This window comes from Bufo gargarizans, chromosome 1 (assembly GCF_014858855.1).
Source record: "Bufo gargarizans isolate SCDJY-AF-19 chromosome 1, ASM1485885v1, whole genome shotgun sequence".
Lineage (NCBI taxonomy): Eukaryota > Metazoa > Chordata > Amphibia > Anura > Bufonidae > Bufo > Bufo gargarizans.
The window spans coordinates 404752068-404772167 of NC_058080.1; the positions used below are offsets into that span (position 1 = coordinate 404752068).

The window sequence follows — 20100 nt, forward strand, 5'->3', positions numbered from 1 at the left end:
CGTGAAGGAAGAGTTCCTTCCCAACAGTCGGCCGTTCGCTCAGAGAAGGAGACTGCTGCATTCACTGTATGAGGATGGGGGAATCGCTATTCTGAGCAGCAGATCGCTGTTTAGACCACATGATCTGCTGCTCAGAAGCCTTGATTGGTGGTGACTGCATCAATAACAGGATCACCCAATGAACAAGCTTTTTACTCGTTTATAAGGTGATTGGCTGCACGTTTAGACGGCCAGAACGGTCGTTTCCGATAATCTGGACGATTTTTGGTGCGTCTGAATCCACCTTTAGGCTATTTCAGGTACTAAGTGGGACGCCACCCTCATCAAGAGTCAATAACAATGGTGAAAATCGGAGCATGTAGCATCAGGGGCATAGGTACATAGAGACAGACCATGTGGCTGCTAAGGAACCCCTACAGAGAGGGGATCAAGTCCTGGTTGGTTCTATTCATTTTCCCATTGGATGTTGAGAACCTCCTCTATCCAGAGGAGCACACTGTCAGCAAACGAGGGCATGAGAAAATGGTATGGTATGGAGGGGAAAGTAATAACAGGCTTTAAATTCTTTATGGGTGGCAAAATCCATACTGGGACACCCATATAATGTTTGCCATAATGTTTTCTTCAATGTACACCAAATACTGTATATTTGCTGCAACTTACTCGCCATGTTTTTCTTTTCCTTACAATACCACATATCTGACATAAAATATTTTGCATCTAAAATAGCCCTTTGAACTTTCACTAAATCTTGAATTACTCCAATTTATTTAGGAGTTCAAAGCTAAAACAGAAATCTATTTTCTTTATCCAGGCCAGTATTTCTCAATGTACGCATGCTTTATCTCTCTAATTAGGAGAAACAAAATAAGATTCCTCCAGGTATGATAACTTTTACTGGCTAACAAAAATAGAAGCAATGATGTTACATAGCAAGCTTTCAAGAGTCAAGAGAAATTAGGTCTCTTCATCAGGCTCATTTAAAAATGCAGCAGAGTAACAAAGTAACAAAATGAGCTTGGAGAGTGAGTCCAGGTTGTCTCCCCTTTAGCAAATGGAATTTATTATCACCCCTGGATACAAGCCGTGTATAATGTGATGGAAAAATGAGGCAAGCCAGCAAAGGAGACAATATGGAGAATCACAATACATTAGTAAGTGGCTTGTATTTTTCTACATGATAAATGTGTCTTTCTCTACATGATAAATGCCATTTGCTGAAGAAATAAACCTATGCTTTAACATTGGTTGCTAAGTTTATATTGGTTGCAATGTTTCGGGTTTTACACGAGTACCCTTTATTAAGCCATGCCTGCTGTCTGAAACTCATATTCGCTTGAAGAAAGGGAACTCGTGTAAAACCCGAAACGTTCTAACTAATACAAACTTTGAACACTGAGGGATCTTCAATGAAAACTTCCATTAATTGGAGTGCTTTCCTAGCTTCTTGATCTTAGCCATCATGGATGTGGAATCCTTGTATTCCGATACAAAAATGTATTAACCGCCTGCCAAATGTATCTAGAGGCTAAAGGGGTTGTCCAGCATTAGAAAAAACATGAAAGCTTTCGTCTAGTCCATTGGTTGTATGGTATTGCAGCTCAGTTCTATTGAAGTAATGGGACTCAACTGCGATACCTTACACAACCTGTGGACAGGCGCAGCACTGTTTCTGAAAGAAGGCAGCCATGCTTTTCTAATCCTGGACAACCCTGGGACCGGTTCCACATCTGTGCTGCAACTCACTACATTTATCCACACCCACAAACATATACTGTACATCTACAGTTTAACACACTGTTACCACCACAAGCAACAAAATGGCACTGCAATATGTCAGCCTTTTCACGGCAGAACTTGAAAGTGAATTATTGATACCCTACTTAATCAAACCCTTGGCCTACTTTCATTTATTTGATGACATCCTAATCATCTGGACTGACTATGAACATGAATTACTAAAATTACATGGAAGATTCATCGCATTTCATCCCACCATAAACCTATTATTAGACTACAGAATACATAAATCATCTTTCTGAATACCACCATAAAAATTCAGCTCACTACAGACACCCTTGTATCAAAACACCTATCGATCAGCCTACATACCTCAAATGGACTAGCTTCCACCCCTGAAAAAAATTAAAAAGTCGATAATCTATTCTACAGTTAGGCCATCAAATATAAGTACGTCTTTTTCAGCCCATCAGACAGGGTTGAACACTTAAACCTCAAAAAGGAAATTTTTAAATCAGGAATGTCATCCTGCTTCAAATGATGACCAAGTCACCACCAGGATACCCAGAAGTCAACTTCCTCAATACAAGGAAAAAGAAGAGAGCCATCATGTACCTCTGGTAGTGACCTGCAATGGTGAATTACAATAGGGCATTTGTTCCTGGGTGTCTGTAGGCCAAAAAATGATCTGAGGCAGTTGTCTTGCCCAGTGCCCCCTGTTTGAATACTGTGGCAGAATACTGGAGCCAATGGCCCTTTACTGTTACAGACCACTAGGTTTGAAGCCTGTGAGGCAGTAGAGTGGTGCAGGCCGTTAAGAAGCGATGACATCATTTCGATCACCTGCATCGGGTCTAAGGCAGTGAGATTGTCTGCGCAAGGACCAGGTGGCGTGATTTTAAATACTGGGGACTCTACAGGGGGACATTATAGCTACTAAGGGCACTACATGGATGTCAATATGAATACTAGGGGCACTTCTAGGGGCATAATATAACTACTGGGACACTAGTGGAGGACATAACTACTGGTAATGCTACAGGGGGCATTATAACTACTGGGAACACTATAGAGGGCATTATAACTCCTGGGAGCACTATAGGGGACGTTATAACTACTGTGGTCACCGCAGAAGGGCCTTGTTACTAAAGAGCACTCTCGGGGAGCATTATCACTATTGAGAACAATGTATGAGACACTTTTACTTTTAAAGGGCTCTCTGGGAGAAAATTACTATTAGTGATAGCAGCAGGATAACACTGTTGGGACACCAGGATGGGGAGGATTATGGAAAAGTGAGGAAGCTATGAAGTTTCTACGGCAAACTCTGCAGAGACAAAACTGTGGCTGAAAGATGTCATCATGGCGGTCTGTTCATAATAGACAAGATGAGGAAAGAGAACATCTGCATTAAAGAAGACGTCACTGGATGTAATAGGTAGGTAGTGCTGTATTCTCCTATATGTTTGATAGTGCTGAATGTCCTATACAAGGAATGCCCTACACAAGGAAGAATGTCTGAAAACACTTGCTTGCTGTGTTACTGACAACCTTCAAATCTGACAAATGTTCTGATCAAGAGTTCATTACCCTCTGACACACAGAAAGAAACATATCCTTGCAGTATAAGGAAATGCAGAGATTGTTCCAGTGGGACTGTTCTACATCCAATTTTGTGTAAATTTTCTATTAGGTTTCTCTATGTTGGCAAAAAGGACAGAAATGCATAGCAAGGATGAGGTCTCAAGGCCACTCAAAGAAAATAAAGACACAGTTCCTGTAGCCAAACATTTTTGTATCCCAGGACACACTGAAGAACATATGAAAGTAGTCATATTAAAAGGCAAGAGCCAGAACAATTTTGGAATATAAATGGCAATTTTGACCCGCTGAACACAGGACTGAGTTTGTCCCAAGGATTTATGTATTGTTGCAAGATCTAAAGAATCTGTTCCAGAAATATTGGGGGCACCTTGTCATTTTATACCTGATTAAGAGACCTAACTTGTCTGAAAAGCATACTATTAGAGATGAGAAAATCGATTCCAAACTAACCAAAATCATCTTGAGTTTATCAACCCACAAGAGGAGAGACAGGAGGAGGGGAGGGGTAATTGTGACACTAATAGTAGTTCCATCCAGCCCCCCTAAGATTGTGCAGTAAATGGTGGACACACTCTTTCTTCTCTCGTGGCACACTCTGGGCCTTTTGGAGGACTGTTATATATTTTTTTTACTTTTTTTCTACTTTTTTTTATGTCACCCCGGGTGACTATAACCAGCAATCATTAGATTGCCAGTTATTTTTTGTGATGACTATATATCCATCACAGAACACACCATTCACTGCATACCAATACAGTGCTGCCACCTGCAGGCCTGCATTGGAATGTATCACTGATGGCTATCAGAGGCTGCTTGAGGCTTCGAGTCATAACTGGTGTATTACAGCTTCCCTGGTCTTCACTGCTTAGATGCCATGGTCACATTTGAACTTTTGACACAGCAGAAACCCAGCTGCTATGGCACCTGCTGCAGGTGCGAGCGGGTGACATCATTAAAGTGCTGAATTGCTGAGGAGACCATTTATCCCCCTGTGATATCACTTTCTCTTACATCTCAATAACAAAACACCCTTAAAGAGTCATTTCTCTCTGATTTTCGCTTCAGTTCAATCATGAACATCACTGTAGCTTCCAGAAAGGTTGGTTGGCTCTAGATCACCTGGGCATGTTGACACAAACTGTTGCTAGAAAGTATGCTATCACACTTAAAGGGGTTTTCCAAGTGTTTTTTTTTACTAATGACCTATCCTCTGGATAGATCATCAGTATCTCATCGTTGTGGATCCGACACCCAGGAGCCCCGCCGATCACCTGTTGAGAAGTCAGCAATGCTCGCAGTAGCGCTGTGGCTTTCTCCAGCTTTCCTAGACTGTGTTACTGACTCTTTTAACACCACACACTGGCCATAGCAGCATTTCAAGCCCTGCCTTGCACCCACTTGGACATTTAACATCAAGGCACCCCCAAATTACCATCAGGCCGAAGCCCTAGCTACAGGGAGTGCCCCGAGAGAATATAGGATGCACCTCCTTTTCTGCACATCAGGAAGCAACGGCCGGAGGGAGTACAGCCTGACACATCATTATCAGGGCCACTACCACTCCCATCCTCTGCTCCAGCTCCACAGGGGCTCGCTGCACATGTTATAGTGCTAATCTTATAGTTTTGTGGGTGAGGATTAAGTGAAACATATAATTTATACAGTTGTACATGGAGGGGGGGGGGGTGTCAGTTATCAGTGACTGACAGCATTCTATGTGTAAGACCTCATGCACACGACCGTGTCCATTTTGCGGTCCGCAAACCGCAGATCTGCAAAATACACATGTGGTCTGTGTGACATTCGCATTTTTTGAAGACCCATTGAATTCAATGGGTCTGTGGTCTGCTTTTGTGGACAAATATAGAACACGTTTGATCTTTTGTGGAATGGACATACGAATGAGGAAAGCACCCGGAAGTCACATTTTGAAATCTACTCCAGTGCCTGACTGAAGTAGATTTTAGTCATCATTTACCCGAGTTTCCTGGAGTAAATGATAGTAAATTTTCCAGGGTTGCCAATCCTCCACACTGCCCCTGCCTCACCCCAGCATCGTGGGTAGCGTGAAAATGCAGCATGTGAAAATACTTTGTCGTACAGGCGTTAAAGAAATCACAAAACAGACTTTTCTACTTCATAAACTGGCAGTTATGCAGTCTCAATAAATGACCCCCAATGTTTCTTCCCATAAAAAGTGTTTAAAAAGACAACAAAAACATTTCTAAAAGTGCAACTTTTTTTGTGTGTTGTATCAGCCTTATTCAACTTCCTGCTCTAATATACTTCAGAACAAGTGCAATCCTTTTTAATATAGGAAGAGACATCAAAATCAAGATAATCAACATTTACAGCACAATACAATCAACACAACAAAGGTAAAAAACTGGCCTAAAGGGAGACGGTCACATCATTTTCACAAATATAACTAACAGCATTTCCCAACAGAAGATTGCAAATAGAGATGAGCGAATTTCTCAAAAATTCGATTCGACTGATTTGCAGGATTTTCCTAAAATATTTAATTCGATATGAATTTATTTGCAGAGAATCGAGTTAAAAAAACTGCTATTTCCTGGCTGCAGAGAGCCTGTATAATAGTGTAGAACACTGTGCCTTGCAGAAACACACATAGGGAGTTTGCTGTGAGTCAGTATGACATGCAGATGACAGGCGTCGCTCTTAGAATCACTGCACACTTCACTTATTTGTGCAGTTACGGGCCAAAACTGACCAAATAACTGAAGTGTGAACTCAGCCTTACAGGTCAATGTTAGCACCAGGTATAAAGAACTGTGCAGAGGCCCAAGATCCTACTGTAGCATGAAAGAGCGCACTCCATTTACACCGTCGTCAGCTGATTACACATAGTTGTCGCCAGAACCTGTTCTATTAAATGCTTATACAAGTAGAGCCCCCTGACAGAGTGGAGAGTGTGTCAGCATTAAGTTTGTGTTGACATCACCGATTATTTTGCCCTTCCTCTGATCCGTCAGAACAATAACCCTCCAAAAAACGGATCCTGTCTGTTGAGCATCCACAGTCACTCAGTCAGCATTTGGTCAGTAATTCATCAGTATTGCTAAAGACAAAAAAAAAAACAGGAGTAGATCCAAAACAAAGATGACACGTTAATGGAATATTTTCTTGTCTTATGTGTTTTGTACCCACTCCTGCTTTTGGCTACCAAATCATAAGCCAATTCTGAAACATACAGGCCTTAAAGCTACTACACAGACAGGATCAGTTGTGCATCTCATTTTTCCTTCCTTCTAACAGATCAGAAGAAAGGTAAAATAAATGATGATGTTAACCAGGCCAAAAAGGCTAAATAGTGGCCCAGTCATGGAGTGGGGAGGGTGGGAGAACAGCTTGAGAAGTCCACAGTGGCCCAATGACATAGTGTTGAGGTAACAGCAGTATGTGGAGACCACAGAGTGGCCCAGTGACATAGTGGGGAGGTGGCAGCAACAGCAGCATGAGGAGACTACAGATTGGCCCAGTGACATATCGGGGAGGTGGCAGCAGCATGAGGAAGCCACAGAGTGGCCCAGTGACATAGTGTTGAGTTAGCAGCAGCATGAAGAGGCCACAGAGTGGCCCAGTGACATAGTGTTGAGTTAGAAGCTGCATGAGGAGGCCACAGAGTGGCCCAGTTACATAGTGTTGAGTTAGCAGAAGCATGAGGAGACCACAGAGTGGCAAGGTTACAGTGTGAAGGTGGCAGCAGCAGCAGCATGAGGAGGACACAGAGTGTCCCAGTGACATAGTGTTGAGTTAGCAGCAGCATGAGGAGACCACAGAGTGGCCTAGAGACATATTGTTGAGTTAGCAGCAGCATTAGGAGGCCACAGACTGGCAAGGTGACATAGTGTGGAGGTGGCAGCAGAAGCATGAGGAGACCACAAAGTGGCCCAGAGACAGAGTTGTGAGTTGGCAGCAGCATGAGGAGACCACAGAGTGGCAAGGTCACATAGTGTGGAAGTGGCAGCAGCATGAGGAGGCCACAGAGTTGCACAATGACAGAGTTTGGAGGTGGCAGCAGCAGCATGAGGAGGCTACAGACTGGCAAGGTGACATAGTGTGGAGGTGGCAGCAGCAGCATGAGGAGACCACAGAGTGACCCAGAGACAGAGTTGTGAGTTGGCAGCAGCATGAGGAGACCACAGAGTGGCAAGGTGACATAGTATGGAGGTGGCAGCAGCATGAGGAGGCAACAGAGTGGGATAATTACAGAGTGTGGAGGTGGCAGCAGCATCAGGAGACCACAGAGTGACCCGGTGACTGAGTGGGGAGGTGGGTGGCAATAATAGTACCCGCTGACAATGGTGGGTGTAAGAATGAGCACTTGGCATCAGATGTGTGGCATCAGGCGGGTGGCAGCATCAGAATAGTAGATGAGGCAGGTAGCCAGAAGAAACCCGTCTCTTTTGTCAAGGTTTGGGTGAGGCAGCATGAATGATCTAATCTGATGCATCAGGCATTGGTGGGTGGAAATCCTGGCTGATCCACGCCTGATTAATCTTGACAAATGTCAGTCTCTCCACATTTTGGGTGGACAGGTGAGTTCTCCTTGGGGTAACTATGGGCCCCGCTGCACTAAACACCCACTCTGATGCCACACTACTGGCCGGGCAGGACAGCTTTTCCAGTGCAAACTCGGCCAGTTGCGGCCACAAATCCAGTTTGGCTGCCCAGTAGTCCAGTGGATCTTCAATGTGGGGTGGCAGGGTGCTGTCCAAGTATGCCACCACCTGCTGGTTCAGGTTCTGCTCCATATCTAGCTGCTGCTGGTGAGTAGTTTCTTTACTAGGTGGGTTAAGAAAGCTGATGGAGCTGGTACTGTTCCTACCCGCCCACCCCGCCACAGCAGCCATGGCAATGGAAATTGAGTGCAGAGGGCCCCCAGGTCAGACCTGTGAGAGGATGGACGATGGCGCAGATAGGCAGTGGCTAACTGACTACATAGAATGTCTCGATAGTAGTTCAGTTTGTACTCTCTCTTAGCGGGTGTAAAAAAGGCCCCCATTTTGGACCAGTAGCGAGGGTCTAATATGGTGGAGAGCCAGTAGTCATCCCTTTGCTGTCACTACGCAAGCAACTGAGTATGCATCGTGCCATTTGCGCAAGTGACTCAGTGGGACTCCCTGCCTCCATCTCCACTGCATACTGCCACGGTGTGTCTGGGTCCTCTTCCTCATCTCCGGCTGCTCCTCCTCTCCTGTCCTGTAGAAAAACCATACATTTCGCTACACATTGCTTGTGCTCCAAAGTCCTCCTCCTCCTCCACTTTAGCCCCCACAGGGCTTACGTGGCCGTGAGATGTAGATGCCACGTCTCCAGTCCCCTGACCAGACAGATTTACCAGCATCTTTTACAGGACATGAATCAGTGGAATGACGTTCATCCCGTAGTCCTGGCGACTGACAAATAAAGTGGCCTCCTCAAAGGGCACGAGCAAACAGCAGGTGTCACGCATGAGCTGCCACTGGCTAACATTGAAGTTACACAGGGGAGTACCTCTGTCTGCCTGTATCATCAAGAAATCATTCATGGCCTTTCTCTGTTCGTATAGTCGGTCCAACATATGGAGGGTGGAGTTCCAACGGGTGGAAACTACGCATTTCAACCTATGTCGGTTGATGCCGTTCTGCCGCTGCAGCTCAAGGAGGGTGTGCTTTGCAGTGTACGAGTGGCTGAAGTGCATGCAAAGTTTTATGGCCATTTTTAGGATGTCTTGCAGATGGGTGGAAGATTTCAGAAAACGCTTGACAACCAGATAGAACACGTGTGCCATGCAGGGCGCATGGCTCATGGCTCATCTCTCCTTGATTCAGCGCCGACACCATGTTCTTCCCCCTGTCACTCACGTTTCTGATTTTGAGTTGTCGCAGAGAAAGCCAGGATTCGATTTCTTGATTAAGGATGCGGAGCAGTTCCTCCCCTGTGTGACTCCGTTCGCCTAGGCAAACTAATTGCAGAACAGCGTGACACTGCCGTGCCCTGCACATGTGGTATGCTGGTGGGGCACTGTGAATTGTCCCTGCAGTGGAGGCTGAGGATACGGTGGAGGATGAGGAGGCAGAGGCGGACAATGTCACAGGACCAATGGCGTCAGAATGTGGAGGTGGAAGCGGCGTCACCTGGCCAAGTTGCTGGTTTTGCTTGGCAGGAACCACATTTAACCAGTGGGCCATAAAGGAAATATATTTTCCTTGACCGTTGTTACAGCTCCACACGTCGGCGCTGCTGTGCACTTTGGCAGACACCGACAGGCTCCCCTTCCGTTCTACATATTTGTGCAGGACTGGTACGGCCTTTTTGGCAAAGAAATGACAGCTTGGGACTCTCCACCTCGGCTCGGTGTTCTCTAAAAGGTGCAGAGTCCACCACTTGGAAAGGGAGGGACTGCAGCATCAGCAACTTGGCCAGGAGCACATTCAGCTTCTGCACTGTTGGACGAGTGCACACATACTGTTGTCGCTTCGGTGATCGATTGCTGATGGAATGACTGACGAGTAGGAGGGTGAGGAGCAGGAGCCTCAGGCTCAGTTAAGAAGGGAGGACAGACAGCTTTATTCACCTGAGGTGGTGGAGCCTTGACTTCCTGAAATAGGGGGCGTGCCACTGGGTGATGCAGCGGTTGCTGCGGTAGGCTGGAGCCACGGTTCTCCCAGACCCCTTTATGGTGACGCTGCTTATGTTGATGCAGGGCCATGGTGCCAACATTGACACCCTGGCCACGCTTCACCTTCTGCCCACAGATTCAGCAAATGGCCATGTTCCCCCCCTCTGGCGGCTTAACAAAAAACTGCCACACCGCCGAGTAGGTGATTTTAGCCCCAACACTCCGAACTGCCTCCATGAAACCTTACACCACTACTTTCCGGGCAGGTAGGCTCCTGCAAAGAGGGTGGTATTTCACGGGCACGTTTGGCTCCCAACCTCCCACTGCTGCCACCCTGCTGACTCCCTGCCACTCTACCGACTTGCTGGCTTCGCTGCTGCCTCACGCGCAAGCTGACACCCTCTTCTATTGATGATGATGAAGCCGCTTTGTCACCCGACTCCCAATTGCAATCGTCTACATCATCATCGAGTACTTTCTGCACATCACTGATGTCCGCCTCAACAGTCTCTCAGCCAGGAACCTGACTGCTCGCAACACCAGTTCCCACGCCACTCTCCTCATGACTATTGCCCGCCTACCAGAGGAAGCGGCGGATGTCTCTTCCAGATCTTGGCTGGTCAGTAGCTGCTGACTGTCCTCTGGTAGCTCGTCTTTGCTGTATAGTGGAGCTGAGCCGACCGCATATAATACTTGTCTGGCTGAGTGAACAGAAAAGGATAGAGGCAGGTTGAGGACAGGTGAGGGCACAGGGCCTGCTCCCGAGCCATGCCAATGAAAGGTTGTGTCTGATGAACCCACGACTCTTGGCTGGGGATGTCTGATGTCACTTGGAATGAAGTGGATGACTGGTTCAACCATTCAAGAACTGCTGGGTTGCTGGTCAAGACACGACCGCTAGATGACACCAGGGGCTCAGGCTTCTCGAAGTGATCCCTGCTGCCACGCCCCCTTACTCTGCTGCAGGGCCTGACATTTCTCTGTCTGTTAGATCAAATAAATAAATAAAAAGGAAATACTACACCCCAAAAAAGGCTGCAATTTTCTCACTTCACCACACAGCGGCTAATAAGCCCCTCTTTTTCCACTAATACACCCCAAAAAAGGCTTTAGAACATATAACTGCACCACTGAATGGAAAATAAGCCCTTATTTTTTTCCACTTATGCACTCCAAAAGAGGCTTTAAAACATATACCTGCACCGCTCAACGGCAAATAAGCCCTTATTTTTTTCCACTAATACACCCCCAAAAAGGCTGTAATTTTCTCACTTCCCCACACAATGGCTAATAAGCTCCTTTTTCCCCACTAATACACGCCAAAAAAGGTTTTAGAACATATAACTGCACTACTGAACGGCAAATAAGACTTCACAGGATCGGAAGGTAAGAGAGTGGATCTACAGCCTGCCAGCGGCGATCGCTCGCTGGCAGGCTGTAGATGCGATTTTTTTAACCCCTAACAGGTATATTAGACACTGTTTTGATAACAGCGTCTAATATACCTGCTACCTGGTCCTCTGGTGGTCCCTTTTGCTTGGATCGACCAGCAGAGGACACAGGCAGCTGAGTAAAGTAGCACCAAGCACCACACTACACTACACCGCCCCCCCTGTCACTTCCTAACCCCTGATCACCCCATATAGACTCCCTGATCACCCCCCTGTCATTGATCACCCCCTTGTCATTGATCACCCCCCTGTTAGGCTCCATTCAGACGTCCGTATGTGTTTTATGGATCCATGGATCGGATCCGCAAAACACATACAGATGTCTGAATGGAGCCTTACAGGGGGGTGATCACCCCATATAGACTCCCTGATCACCCCCTGTCATTGATCACCCCCCTTTCATTGATCACCCCCCTGTATGGCTCCATTCAGACGTCCGTATGTGTTTTACGGATCCACGGATCCATGGATTGTATCCGCAAAACACATACGGACGTCTGAATGGAGCCTTACAGGGGGGTGATCAATGAAAGGGGGGTGATCAATGACAGGGGGTGATTAGGGAGTCTATATGGGGTGATCACCCCCCTGTAAGGCTCCATTCAGACGTCTGTATGTGTTTTGCGGATCCGATCCGTGGATCCGTATAAAACACATACGGACGTCTGAATGGAGCCTTACAGGGGGGTGATCAGGGAGTCTATATGGGATGATCACCCCCCTGTAAGGCTCCATTCAGACGTCCGTATGTGTTTTACGGATCCACGGATTGGATCCGCAAAACACATACGGACGTCTGAATGGAGCCTTACAGGGGGTGATCAGGGAGTCTATATGGGGTGATCACCCCCCTGTCACTTCCTAACCCCTGATCACCCCATATAGACTCCCTGATCACCCCCCTGTCATTGATCACCCCCTTGTCATTGATCACCCCCCTGTTAGGCTCCATTCAGACGTCCGTATGTGTTTTATGGATCCATGGATCGGATCCGCAAAACACATACAGACGTCTGAATGGAGCCTTACAGGGGGGTGATCAATGACAGGGGGGTGATCACCCCATATAGACTCCCTGATCACCCCCCTGTCATTGATCACCCCCCTGTAAGTCTCCATTTAGACATTTTTTTGGCACAAGTTAGCGGAAATTGATTTTTTTTCCTTTTTTCTTTTTTCTTACAAAGTCTCATATTCCACTAACTTGTGTCAAAAAATAAAATCTCACATGAACTCACCATACCCCTCACGGAATCCAAATGTGTAAAATTTTTTAGACATTTATATTCCAGACTTCTTCTCACACTTTAAGGCCCCTAAAATGCCAGGGCAGTATAAATACCCAACATGTGACCCAATTTCGGAAAGAAGACACCCCAAGGTATTCGCTGAGGGGCATATTGAGACCATGAAAGATTTAACTTTTTGTCCCAAGTTAGCGGAAAGGGAGACTTTGTGAGAAAAAACAAAAAAAAATCAATTTCCGCTAACTTGGGCCCCAAAAAAAAACTTCTATGAACTCGCCATGCCCCTCATTGAATACCTTGGGTGTCTTCTTTCCAAAATGGGGTCACATATGGGGTATTTATACTGCCCTGGCATTTTAGGGGCCCTAAAGCGTGAGAAGAAGTCTGGAATCCAAATGTCAAAAAATGCCCTCCTAAAAGGAATTTGGGCCCTTTTGCGTATGTAGGCTGCAAAAAAGTGTCACACATGTGGTATCGCCGTACTCAGGAGAAGTAGGGCAATGTGTTTTGGGGTGTCTTTTTACAAATACCCATGCTGGGTGAGAGAAATATCTCGGCAAAAGACAACTTTTCAAATTTTTTTATGCAAAGGTGGCATTTGACCAAGATATTTATCTCATCCAGCATGGGTATATGTAAAATGACACCCAAAAACACATTCCCTAACTTCTCCTGAGTACGGTGATACCACATGTGTGACACTTTTTTGCAGCCTAGGTGGGCAAAGGGGCCCACATTCCAAAGAGCACCTTTAGGATTTCACAGGGCATTTTTTACACATTTTGATTTCAAACTACTTCTCATGCATTAGGGCCCCTAAAATGCCAGGGCAGTATAACTACCCCACAAGTGACCCCATTTTGGAAAGAGGACACCCCAAGGTATTCCGTGAGGGGCATGGCGAGTTCCTAGAATTTTTTATTTTTGTCACAAGTTAGCGGAAAATGATGATTTTATTTATTTATTTTTTTCTTACAAAGTCTCATATTCCACTAACTTTTGACAAAAAATAAAAAATTCTAGGAACTCGCCATGCCCCTCACGGAATACGTTGGGGTGTCTTCTTTCCAAAATGGGGTCACTTGTGGGGTAGTTATACTGCCCTGGCATTTTTGGGGCCCTAATGCGTGAGAAGTAGTTTGAAATCAAAATGTGTAAAAAATGCCCTGTGAAATTCTAAAAGTGCTCTTTGGAATGTGGGCCCCTTTGCCCACCTAGGCTGCAAAAAAGTGTCACACATGTGGTATCGCCGTACTCAGGAGAAGTTGGTCAATGTGTTTTGGGGTGCCATTTTACATATACCCATGCTGGGTGAGAGAAATATCTCGGCAAAAGACAACTTTTCCCATTTTTTTTATACAAAGTTGGCATTTGACCGAGATATTTATCTCACCCAGCATGGGTATATGTAAAATGACACCCCAAAACACATTGCCCAACTTCTCCTGAGTACGGCGATACCACATGTTTTGCAGCCTAGGTGGGCAAAGGGGTCCAAATTCCAAAGAGTACCTTTAGGATTTCACAGGGCATTCTTTACACATTTTGATTTCAAACTACTTCTCACACATTAGGGCCCCTAAAATGCCAGGGCAGTATAACTACCCCACAAGTGACCCCATTTTGGAAAGAAGACCCCCCAAGGTATTTCATGATGGGCATAGTGAGTTCATGGAAGTTTTTATTTTGTGTCACAAGTTAGTGGAAAATGAGACTTTGTAAGAAAAAAAAAACTTTTCATTTTCCGCTAACTTGTGACAAAAAATAAAAAGTTCTATGAACTCACTATGCCCATCAGCGAATACCTTAGGGTGTCTACTTTCCAAAATGGGGTCATTTGTGGGGTATTTCCACTGTCTGTGCATTGTAGAACCTCAGGAAACATGACAGGTGCTCAGAAAGTCAGAGCTGCTTCAAAAAGCGGAAATTCACATTTTTGTACCATAGTATGTAAACGCTATAACTTTTACCCAAACCATTTTTTTTTACCCAAACATTTTTTTTTTTAATCAAAGACATGTAGAGCAATAAATTCAGCGAAAAATTTATATATAGATCGTTTTTTTAAAAAAAATTTACAACTGAAAGTGAAAAATGTCTTTTTTTTTGCAAAAATTTTGTTACATTTCGATTAATAACAAAAAAAGTAAAACGGTCAGCAGCAATGAAATACCACCAAATAAAAAGCTCTATTAGTGAGAAGAAAAGGAGGTAAAATTCATTTGGGTGGTAAGTTGCATGACCGAGCAATAAACGTTGAAAGTAGTATAGTGCAGAATTGTAAAAAGTGGTCTGGTCATTAAGGGTGTTTAAGCTAGGGGGGCTGAGGTGTTTAAAAGGCATTCCGTTTGCTCTCTGTCCTAATAGAAGGCTATGAGAATCAAAACGGATCCGTCTGGGTCCCATTATGCAAGACAGAAAACAAAGTCCTGTCGACAGGACTTTGTTTTCCGTCTTGCATAACGGGACCCAGACGGATCCGTTATGCTTTCCCATAGACTTCTATTAGGACTTAAAGCAAATGGAATGTCTTTTAATGGCTTCCGTTTTGCATTCTGTCTGGGCATTCCGTTATTTTCCGTTATAACCATGTTATAACGGAAAGCCATAACAGAATCCCTAATGCTAGTGTGAACCCACCCTTATTCTGCTAAATACGGCTCCCAGGTGCCCAGCTGGGTGGACTTTGCTTTGGGCACTTGGAACAGCACCTCTGCTGGCGTAGATCTCAGTCATCATTTACACCAGTTTCTGTAGTAAATAATGATAAATATGTCGGGGCCGCTGTGGCCCAGTCCTCGCCATGCCCCCCTTTTGGAAACTGGTGATGGCGGTGTAAAAACACCAGTTGAGACTAGATTTAGTTTAAAAATTTGCAAAACAGGGTTTCACCCCATTGTCGTTTTATAGCTATTTGGCTTGTAAAAATGTTTTTTGGGCTTGTAAAAAAAATGATGAAATTCAAGCACTTTGTACAAGTCACACATTTCTGATATGTTTAGAGAAGTCTATGTGAAAATGCCAGAGCAAATGCCACACCAATACCATGTTGCACTCTGAAAAAAATTACTAATAATCTGTGTGGACCCTCAAAAAATCAGCACAAATGAGGAGCAAAGCCACAAAAAATCTGCACTGCTCGTAGTGCGATTATAATTTTACTATTGACTTACAGCTAAGACAATGTGTGAAACCATTTGATCATAATGTGTACTGGCACCCTAATTGGAGGTTGTTGCTTATGAGATATTGTTGGAAAGCACATCACAAGACGATTATTCTTGTGGCCTGCATTCAATTGGGAATTTATATTTTAACTGAATAATAGAAAAATCAGCAGCACAAGAGAAAGACTAACATATGGTACAAGCATTGCTAAGACCCATGCCTTTCGAAAGGCTCATTTGAGTTGAAATGCTGGGTCAATATAGGAAGGATCATAGCTGGAATGCTTCCTTTATTTTTATTATTGCATGTTACATCAGAGGCCCGTGTCCATTACTGTTCTACTACATCTGTTAGAAACATTATTCATTGAACTACTACTACTCCCATTTTTGCCATCACTACCACTCCCCTCTTCTCCTTGCTCTGTGTGCTGCTGCATGGCTGCTTCTAATTGTTAATCAGCTTCTGCTATAATTGCTGCCAGGGCCGTCTTTAATATTGATTGGACCCTGGGCAAAAATTTACTTGGGCCCCCTGGATCCCGCCTTCCCACACCTTAGCAGGCAATCACGCTCCCTCCACCACAACACACACACAAAAAATCCACACATCTGGTAGAGTACAGTGAATGACTGTAAATACTTCCAGTTCTGAAGACTCCAGTGCCTCAGGATCAGTGCTCTGGGCAGCTGGGCTCAGGCTGGAAGTGGGCACCGCTCTGCAGGAAGGAGACCAGGCCTCGGCTCACCCTAGTGTTACAGTGCACCCCAGCACCCCACAGTATGCAGTATAGCACCCTATAGTATACAGCAACCCACAGTATGCAGTATAGCACCCTATAGTATACAGCACCACACAGTATGCAGTATAGCACCCCACACTATACAGTACCCCACAGTATATAGTAGAGCAGTATAGCAGCCCACAGTATACAGCACCCCACAGTATACAGCACCCCACAGTATACAACACCTCACAGTATACAACACTCTACACTATACCGCACCCACAGTCTACAGACCCCCACAGTATACAGTACAGCAGTATAGCACTCCACAATATACAGCCCCCACACTATACAGGCCCCCCACACTATACAGGCCCTCCCACACTATACAGGCCCCCCCACACTATACAGGCCCCCCACACTATACAGCCCCCCACACTATACAACCCCCCCACAGTATACAGGCCCCCACAGTATACAGGCCCCCACAGTATACAGACCCACACAGTATACAGCCCCCCACACACAGTATACAGCCCCCCCCCACACACAGTATACAGCCTCCCACACAGTATACAGCCCCCACACACAGTATACGGCCCACCACACAGTATACAGCCCCCCACACAGTATACAGCCCCCACACACAGTATACAGCCCCCACACACAGTATACAGCCCACCACACAGTATACAGGCCCCCACACAGTGTACAGCCCCCACACACAGTATACAGCCCCCACACACAGTATACAGCCCCCCCACACAGTATACAGCCCACCACACAGTATACAACCCACCACACAGTATACAGGCCACCACACAGTATACAGGCCCCCACATAGTATACAGCCCACCACACAGTATACAGCCCCCACAGTATACAGGCCCCCACAGTATACAGCCCCTCACAGTATGCAGCCCACCACACAGTATACAGTCCCACACAATATACAGCCCCCCACAGTATACAGGCCCCCCACAGTATACAGGCCCCCACAGTGTACAGGGCCCCACACAATATACAGCCCCCACAGTATACAGGCCCCCACACAGTATACAGCACCCCACTATACAGTAGTTTACAGTATATTAATATTACAGCCCCTGTCACCTTTTTCTGATGTGATCTTCACACAAAAAAGCTCCACAGTTAACTTCTGCAACACTCCTGCTAGGACTGCTAGGACCTGTGATGACCTCATGGCCATGTGACCAGTAATTGCTAGGTTACTGGTCACATGGTGATGATGTCATCTAAGGTCCTAGATCACAACGTTAAAGTACACAGACAGCTTGACACCCGGGGCAGTAGCTAGCAGGGCTCAAGAGGCAGCTGCCTTGGGCCCTCCAGGAGCAACTGGGCCCGGGGCAGCTGCCCCTTTTGCCCCTTGGTAAAGACGGCCCTGAATGCTGCCCTGCTCTCTGTCTTTACTGAGCAATTAGGTTCCTAGCTTGCCAACTTCCTGCTAAGATGTTTGTTCCTGTAGTCTGCCCGTGTACCTCTTTTACTGTTGTGACCCTATTCTGCAAGCCCTAACCTCAGACATGTATCATGGTTTTGCATGAACTCCGCCTGCCCTCTCTTCTGCCTGTTTCTGACTACGAGTATTGCCTGATCCCTTGGTACCTTGCACTGCTGTCTCTGGCCCCAGTTGAGTCAACAGCCAATTACACAGGGACTATTCCGTAGAGGCCTGGTGGCTGCAGCAAATACCAAATCTCTGTATAAGGGTTACCAGGGGACAACCAGGGAAACGCCCTCAGGAATAGCCCAAAGTCAAACTGGTTATTTGGCACAGTGTTTCCACAACCATTGTCCGTAACATTGCATATTGTATTTGAATACACTTCAACTAGGATATTTCATTCAGTGATTCATAATTATTAATATGGCAGTGCAGCACAGTGACTGAGTGGTTTGTCTTAAAGCACTGTGGTCCTTGGCTTTAATCTGACCAAAATCAACCTCTGAACCTTCATTATAGGTTCTTGTGGGTTTCATCCGGGTTCTCCAGTTTCCTCTGACTCTAAAAATATACTGATACGTTAATTAGCTGCCTTTGAGTGTCTGTGTGTCTTAGATAGGGAGTTTAGATTGTGAGCCCCACAGGGGACTGCGATGGGTTGTCCTCATACACATTTGTCGGTAGCCCATCCCTCATTACACAGCATGATGTGCAGTCAGCAAACAATGATTTTATCTGTAAAAGCTCGGGTGTATACTTTAAATGTTATAAGAAACATTTAAAGGTTCTGCAACGGAGAAAAATTACATTATTAATTATCCTTTATTCACACTGGCCAATTATCATTATGACCGCTCACAAACAAGACTCCAACCTTGCTTCATTCATGATCTTGTTAATCTACTTTTTGGCCACAGAGCTTCAAGCCATCTCTTGGCCAGGACATTTTCTCTGTGGTTTTGAGATAATGGCTGCTGATTATTGATCCTTGTTTTCAGTTATGGCTATATCCTGACCCACAGCCCTGACCATTGGCTATGTCTGACCTCGTCGATTGTGTTAGTACATCTAACACCTGTTGGAAGCTACCATATATACCAACTATAAAATAAGTCAAGCTTACCTTATATGCATGGTGTTAGTATGCCAAGGCAAAACTTGTTCTTAGTAACAGTCAGCAGGCTAAAAATAAAAGTGTATGTCTATAGATCTTGTAAAAAGCAATCTTCAATCAAAAAGATTAACCAAACTACACATGCTGAGTAACTATCCGGTGACTTCCTGGAGCAAGGTATCCATGTCTCTGACTTCTTCCTTGCTGCTCTTGGTGATATCGTAATAATTAAGTAAACATACTGTCAAACATTTACTAAGCCCTATCAGTAGAGTTTCTTCCCCATTCTTTGTGTGTGTAATCCTTTTAGTCATTACAAAACTTAAAAGAACACATCCATTTACTATTATTAGCTTCTAGGGACGAGTGAACCCAGACTGTACTGTTCGGGTTTCTACCGAACATTACGGTGTCCGGGCACCTGAACATTGGCACCAATGTCAGGCTGCATCACAGCCAATCAACAAGCTTTTTAGCTATGGGCACTTGGAAGCCATCACATTCATGCTTAGTATTGGCATGGCTGTGATTGCCTGGCGCACCATGTGACCCTGCACGCATAAATGCCGGATCACGTGTTGCGCTGTCATTCTACTCTGACTAGTGTAGGGACAGGATGCTGCTGCACTACGGACAGTGTTAGGCTTTTATTCTTTTTAATTACTCTGTGGGTGACCTATAGACAGTTATGTGGGTGCAATACTACACTTTTGCACCAGTGACACAGAAATACAATACATAATCGGGCTGTTCAGTCTGTGGGTGACCTAAAGCAATTTTTGGGGTTCAAAACTAAGCATTTTCATCCATCTTACTGTTATATAGGAGATTTAATCAGTCTGTTAATTGTGGTGGCGACATAAAGTAATTTTGGGGGTTCAGAACACCGCATTTTCATCCATCTTAATGTTATATATAAGATTTAATCAGTCTGTTAATTGTGGTAGTGACA

General features: G+C 45.2%; 1 protein-coding gene across 2 annotated transcripts in view; it reads right to left on the minus strand.

The window, feature by feature from the left end:
* Positions 1-19336, minus strand: part of LOC122932000 (stimulated by retinoic acid gene 6 protein-like) — a 110007-nt gene extending 90671 nt beyond the window's left edge. For both annotated transcript variants that reach the window (XR_006388265.1, XM_044286140.1), the window contains exon 1: positions 19158-19336. Coding sequence is in view for 1 of the 2 variants with exons in the window: in XM_044286140.1 (XP_044142075.1) it covers positions 19158-19168 (11 nt within the window). In the remaining variant the exon portion in view is untranslated. The remainder of the gene's footprint in view (positions 1-19157) is intronic.
* Between the last annotated feature and the right edge of the window lie 764 nt (positions 19337-20100).